Genomic DNA, 7,809 nt, shown 5'->3' with positions numbered 1-7,809 from the left:
TCAGTTTGAAGTTAAATCACGTGAACATCGACAACCAATGGGTGCTCTCCCTCCAGCACCAAATCATGTGGGAATCACCAGAGGCCTTACAATACGATATCATCACAATACTTATGTCACGATATGATATTATTGCGATTTTAAACACATTGCAATATTCTGCGATATATTGCAATGTGTGACCTTTTTTCCAACTTCAAATTTTTCCCAATTTCAAATGATGAAAATGTCAACATCTGTTTTAGGGCTGGGCGATATGGGTTTCTTTCAACCATATTTTCAAAAGAAATAACGTGGATGGCTCCTTACGATGCTCTTCACAAGTTTTACTAAATTTCATAACATTTTAATTTATTATTATTATTTTATGTTTTTATAAAAGAACATTGAAAAAAGTGACAAAAATGTCGGGAAAAGTTTCAAAAACGTGGGGGGGGGGGGACACACACACACAAAAACGCACCAAAAAAACATTGGGGAAAAAGTGACAAAAACGTCGGTGGAAAAGCAAAAAAAAGTGTTGAAAAAGATGTCTTAAAAAGTTAAAATTTTGACCCAGAAAAACAAGAAGTTGCACGGTCACATTTGACCCATTTTCTAAACGTCTACTTAGGGCTGGGCGATATGGAGAAAATCAAATATCACGATATTTTTGACCAGATATCTTGATATCGATAGAGAGACGATATTGTAGTGTTGACTATCGGTGCTTTCACAAAATATTTACCCAATGAGATTTTAGATCAATAATCATCAGTAATGTGGATATAATGTCTAAGTGGGTAAAGGTGAATAATATAACAGCTACAACAGTCTGGTGAGTTCATAAAATGACATCATTTTACTGTAATGCAGCCTTTAAAACCAGGAAAAGATACCACTTACTTCATATTACGATATTACGATATCCAAAATCTACAATGATATCTCGTCTCATATCACGATATTGATATAATATTGATATATTGCCCATCTGTTTTATCTAAAAAGATACATTTCTCTGTCTGTTCATCTCACTTCAATGTTATTGCTGCAAAATGGGGATTGTCAAGCAGACCGACTGACCGACACGTACTGTATATCATAAAAGATCCATACTTGGCGTCTGTGTACCGATACAGTATCGCCACAGAAAATATTGCGATACTATGCTGTATCAATTTTCTTTTCTTTTTTTTCCCCCACCCCAAGTGTTTATGGTTGCTAAAAAATGGTCACACTAAAGAGTGTCATCCAACGGGAGTTTTACCGGCAGATAAACGGTAGACCTCTGGGTTCTGGATACATTCATCTGAATGTACGGCAGAACAGAAAATCTGCTATTCTATTATATATTCTATTATATATTCTGTATTCTATTATATATTCTATTATATATTCTGTATTCTATTATATATTCTGTATTCTATTATATATTCTATTATATATTCTGTATTCTATTATATATTCTGTTATATATTCTGTATTCTATTATATATTCTGTTATATATATTCTGTATTCTATTATATATTCTATTATATATTCTGTATTCTATTATATATTCTATTATATATTCTGTATTCTATTATATATTCTGTTATATATTATGTATTCTATTATATATTCTATTGTATATTCTGTATTCTATTATATATTCTATTATATATTCTGTATTCTATTATATATTCTGTTATATATTATGTATTCTATTATATATTCTGTATTCTATTATATATTCTATTATATATTCTGTATTCTATTATAAATTCTGTTATATATTCTGTATTCTATTATATATTCTATATTCTATATTCTATTCTATATTCTGTATTCTATATTATATTCTATATTCTGTATTCTGTATTCTATTCTATATTCTATATTATATTCTATATTCTGTATTCTGTATTCTATTCTATATTCTATTCTATATTCTATATTATATTCTATATTCTGTATTCTGTATTCTATTCTATATTCTTTTCTATATTCTATATTATATTCTATATTCTGTATTCTATATTATATTCTATATTCTGTATTCTATTCTATATTCTATTTTCTATATTATATTCTATATTCTGTATTCTATTCTATATTCTATTCTATATTCTATATTATATTCTATATTCTGTATTCTATATTATATTCTATATTCTGTATTCTATTCTATATTCTATTTTCTATATTATATTCTATATTCTATATTCTATATTCTGTATTCTGTATTCTATTCTATATTCTATTCTATATTCTATATTCTATTCTATATTCTGTATTCTATTCTATATTCTACATTCTATATTCTATTCTAAACAGTTGAAGACAATAGTGTGTGATGTTTTAAACCAACCCTGTGTGGATTTCTCTGCTCTTTAGTTGTGGTTTTGTTGCACTTGCCGTGGTTTTATTAGTTTTACATTCAAACAAACATCTTAAAACACTTGGAAGGAAAAGGTGGAGCGTCCGACGGGCACTGCCAGGACACCTCAACCCCGGACACCCCTTCCTCCGCCGTTTCACCCCTCTTATTCACTCTGACCCACCCAGACCCACCCACCCCTTTAACTTTTAGAGCTAACTTTGCACTAACTAGTTATGTTATACATGATGTCCTGGACGGGTGAACTGGGACACGGTTACCTGTCTGCTCACTGTTTATAAGTGTCGGCTCTAACTGAATCCTTATAATAGCCATGTTTTTCTATATATAAATAATATATATCTATATTTCGACGTCAGTGGTTTGAATTTCATGAAGGTGGATGAGAGATTTGTTCTTTCTTTCTCTTCAGGCGGAGAATCAGAATCGCTCTTACGTGGTGCGATCGACGGCCTCCTTCAGTGTCATCGAGATGCCGTACAAGAACCTGGTGTCGGAGCTACCGTCCAACAGCACCACTGTGAGAGACACACAAACACACACACAGACACACACGCAGACACACACACAGCATCAGATGTTAGAAAAATTACTTAAAGAGAGCGAAAATAAGGTTTTCTAAAGGTGCAGATGCAGATGTTCGTGTGTTTAAATTGTCTAAAGTGGAGTCTGTCTGTCTGTCTGTCTGTCTGTCTGTCTGTCTGTCTGTGTGTGTGTGTGTGTGTGTGTGTGTGTGTGTGTGTGTGTGTGTGTGTGTGTGTGTGTGTGTGTGTGTGTGTGTGTGTTTCCAGGTGAGTGTGTCGGTGATGTGGCTGGCCGACGATGCCGTGCCGGTCCCGGGCTGGGTCGTGGCTCTGGCTGTGCTGGCAGGACTGCTGCTGCTGGCGCTGCTCATCTTCATCATGTACAAGGTGAGAAACCACTCTGGCAGCACAACCAGCTCTACTTTCCTGGAGGAGTGGATTAGTTGTTTGGTCTCTAAAATGTCAGAAAAATGTGGATCCGTGTCCCAAAGTCCCAAGATGACGTCCTCAAATGTCTCGTTTTCTCCTCATTTTTTTATGTAACAACAGGTAAACTTGTGTGATGTCAGCTTGTTGAATGTGAATATGTTCTAGTGTCTTCTCTCCTCTGGGACAGGAAACTGAATATATTTGAGTTGTGGACAAAACGAGACATTTGAGGACGTCATCTTGGGACTTTGTGGAAACACTGATCACCATTTTTCACCGAAACAACTAATCGATTAATCGACAGCTACAGACACAGAAATGGCACATCCTAAGGAAAGCTCATTGTGGGTCTGGCTGTAGTGGCTGTAATTCTGCACCAAGGCTGAATTTCAGGAAAGAGACTTCAGATACAGTATTAGGGGACCACTAAGGTCTATATAAAAGAGACTTCAGATACAGTATTAGGGGACCACTAAGGTCTATATAAAAGAGACTTCAGATACAGTATTAGGGGACCACTAAGGTCTATATAAAAGAGACTTCAGATACAGTATTAGGGGACCACTAAGGTCTATATAAAAGAGACTTCAGATACAGTATTAGGGGACCACTAAGGCCTGTATAAAAGAGACTTCAGATACAGTATTAGGGGACCACTAAGGTCTATATAAAAGAGACTTCAGATACAGTATTAGGGGACCACTAAGGTCTATATAAAAGAGACTTCAGATACAGTATTAGGGACCACTAAGGTCTATATAAAAGAGACTTCAGATACAGTATTAGGGGACCACTAAGGTCTATATAAAAGAGACTTCAGATACAGTATTAGGGGACCACTAAGGTCTATATAAAAGAGACTTCAGATACAGTATTAGGGGACCACTAAGGTCTATATAAAAGAGACTTCAGATACAGTATTAGGGGACCACTAAGGTCTATATAAAAGAGACTTCAGATACAGTATTAGGGACCACTAAGGTCTATATAAAAGAGACTTCAGAGACAGTATTAGGGACCACTAAGGTCCATATAAAAGAGACTTCAGATACAGTATTAGGGACCACTAAGGTCTATATAAAAGAGACTTCAGATACAGTATTAGGGGACCACTAAGGTCTATATAAAAGAGACTTCAGATACAGTATTAGGGGACCACTAAGGTCTATATAAAAGAGACTTCAGATACAGTATTAGGGACCACTAAGGTCTATATAAAAGAGACTTCAGAGACAGTATTAGGGACCACTAAGGTCTATATAAAAGAGACGTCAGATACAGTATTAGGGGACCACTAAGGTCTATATAAAAGAGACTTCAGATACAGTATTAGGGACCACTAAGGTCTATATAAAAGAGACTTCAGATACAGTATTAGGGACCACTAAGGTCTATATAAAAGAGACTTCAGATACAGTATTAGGGACCACTAAGGTCTATATAAAAGAGACTTCAGATACAGTATTAGGGACCACTAAGGTCTATATAAAAGAGACTTCAGAGACAGTATTAGGGACCACTAAGGTCTATATAAAAGAGACGTCAGAGTATTAGGGGACCACTAAGGTCTATATAAAAGAGATTTCAGATACAGTATTAGGGACCACTAAGGTCTATATAAAAGAGACTTCAGAGACAGTATTAGGGACCACTAAGGTCTATATAAAAGAGACGTCAGATACAGTATTAGGGGACCACTAAGGTCTATATAAAAGAGACTTCAGAGATAGTATTAGGGACCACTAAGGTCTATATAAAAGAGACTTCAGATACAGTATTAGGGGACCACTAAGGTCTATATAAAAGAGACTTCAGATACAGTATTAGGGGACCACTAAGGTCTATATAAAAGAGACTTCAGATACAGTATTAGGGGACCACTAAGGTCTATATAAAAGAGACTTCAGATACAGTATTAGGGGACCACTAAGGTCTATATAAAGAGACTTCAGATACAGTATTAGGGGGACCACTAAGGTCTATATAAAAGGGGAGACTTCAGATACAGTATTAGGGGACCACTAAGGTCTATATAAAAGAGACTTCAGATACAGTATTAGGGGACCACTAAGGTCTATATAAAAGAGACTTCAGATACAGTATTAGGGGACCACTAAGGTCTATATAAAAGAGACTTCAGATACAGTATTAGGGGACCACTAAGGTCTATATAAAAGAGACTTCAGATACAGTATTAGGGGACCACTAAGGTCTATATAAAAGAGACTTCAGATACAGTATTAGGGGACCACTAAGGTCTATATAAAAGAGACTTCAGATACAGTATTAGGGGACCACTAAGGTCTATATAAAAGAGACTTCAGATACAGTATTAGGGGACCACTAAGGTCTATATAAAAGAGACTTCAGATACAGTATTAGGGGACCACTAAGGTCTATATAAAAGAGACTTCAGATACAGTATTAGGGACCACTAAGGTCTATATAAAAGAGACTTCAGATACAGTATTAGGGGACCACTAAGGTCTATATAAAAGAGACTTCAGATACAGTATTAGGGGACCACTAAGGTCTATATAAAAGAGACTTCAGATACAGTATTAGGGGACCACTAAGGTCTATATAAAAGAGACTTCAGATACAGTATTAGGGGACCACTAAGGTCTATATAAAAGAGACTTCAGATACAGTATTCAGATACAGGGGACCACTAAGGTCTATATAAAAGAGACTTCAGATACAGTATTAGGGGACCACTAAGGTCTATATAAAAGAGACTTCAGATACAGTATTAGGGGACCACTAAGGTCTATATAAAAGAGACTTCAGATACAGTATTAGGGGACCACTAAGGTCTATATAAAAGCATCCAAAAAGCACCATGTCATGGGACCTTTAAAACAAACAAAACAAAGGCATACAGAACACGTCAAACGTGCTGTTTATTAAACCGTATAGATTCAGATTCTGAAGACACTGCTGATATAGAAGAATTTACATAACCTCATGCTCTTCTCTGTATTTACTGGTGTTTGAGTTGGATGTAATGAATGGAAAGTAGATGATATGCAGGAAGTAGATTTCAGGCTGATAAAGATGTGAAGCTCATTGGAGATGAGCTGCGATTCTGCACCAATTAACTGTTAGATCAGCTGAGAGCATGGCGTTTACCCAGCATGCCCCTGGGTCTCGCAGTCGGTGGAGAGCGAAGCTCTAAAACTCTCGTGAGGTCATCGTTGCCCCACGGTGCATGACTTCAGAGTGCGTTGGGATCAAGTCGGACTCAAATCTACCCAGCATGCATTGGGCGGTTGATCGCCGGGGATTGACTCTGCGCAGGCCTTGCACATCTGGAACGAGCCTACTCATGTAATCCGGTTTCTTCTTCTCTTCCTCCTCAGTTGGGTTTCTTTAATCGTGTCCGGCCCCCCCAGGAGGACTGCACCGAGAAGGAGCAGCTGCAGCCGGAGGAGAACGGAAACACCGACGCCTAGACGTCCAACTGTCGGTTCAGACAGGATGCATTCAGGGTACAACGGGCGCGCAGAGGGCTTCACTGTGTTCACTGTAGAGAGGCAGATTATGGTACTGGCTTACATTTCTATAAGGGTTGTTTTGTTTTTTTAATACTCGTCATGTTGTGTTTGTGCCAAAAGAGAAGCTCCACCTGAGATGCACTGGTGACAGATGAAATCCTCAAAACTCCCAATTTAATATGTTAAAGTTAACGCAACGTTTTGGGAAAATTAAACTTATTTGCTTTGTCTCCAAGAGTCTGTATAGTCAATATGAAGATAAAGCCTAGGTTAGCTTAGCATAAAGACTGGAAACCGGGGGGAAGCCTGGCTCTTACACGGATATCTGATAATCTGGATACAGCGTTGGAGTCGCAGCCCCCTTCATTCCTCTGAAAGTTGCCCAGTGGCGCATGAAGCCAAAAAAGTTCAAATTCCTCGTATAAAATGACCCGAACAATCGGTGTTGCTTCCACACTGTGTGTCCCGTAGAGCCGACTACTTCCTTTTCAGCGCTTCGCTAACTTGAATGCGGATTAAATGATCTAACCGTGCAGCTCTTTCCAAATGTTATCGGAGTTTTGGGGTTGGGCCGAATCCTGAATCCCCTGGTTGAGATTGTGTTGACTCCTCCTCCCATCCTCAGTCCATGAACCCAGTAAACACATGATTGAAGTAAACAGGGACTGTCCTTCCTTTACCGTACCTGAAGTTGCTGCATTCTGGCTGCTGTCTGGAGATTCCTTCATGCACAACTCGTATTCTTTCTGATGTTTCAGACCAGATGTTGTAACAGCGGCCATGTTGTGTATAGTTTAGGGTCCTCGCCACCACCAGACCAATCAGCATTGAACAGATTGAACATGTAGCTGGACTAGCTCCACTTCCTCACAGCCTGCTGCATTGAACAGTCCACCTACGTAAACACCTTCCCGTAATCAACGGCGCCGTCGCTACGGCGGCCAGCGTAGCGTGCCTCGTGCAAGCGTAGGGTTCGGTTCCCTGGGAAAAATCCTA

General features: G+C 37.9%; 1 protein-coding gene across 1 annotated transcript in view; it reads left to right on the top strand.

Annotated features, from left to right (window-relative positions):
• Positions 1-7,469, top strand: part of itgav (integrin, alpha V) — a 71,125-nt gene extending 63,656 nt beyond the window's left edge. Inside the window, exons 30-32 of the mRNA XM_028590306.1 lie at positions 2,776-2,883; positions 3,155-3,274; positions 6,679-7,469. Of these exons, the coding sequence (XP_028446107.1) occupies positions 2,776-2,883; positions 3,155-3,274; positions 6,679-6,771 (321 nt within the window). The 3' untranslated portion in view covers positions 6,772-7,469. The remainder of the gene's footprint in view (positions 1-2,775; positions 2,884-3,154; positions 3,275-6,678) is intronic.
• Positions 7,470-7,809: the final 340 nt, after the last annotated feature.

The sequence above is a fragment of the Perca flavescens genome, chromosome 11 (assembly GCF_004354835.1).
Source record: "Perca flavescens isolate YP-PL-M2 chromosome 11, PFLA_1.0, whole genome shotgun sequence".
NCBI classification, from domain to species: Eukaryota; Metazoa; Chordata; class Actinopteri; order Perciformes; family Percidae; genus Perca; species Perca flavescens.
The sequence above is the reverse complement of the archived record's forward strand: the minus strand, read 5'-3'. Positions and strand labels throughout refer to the sequence as shown.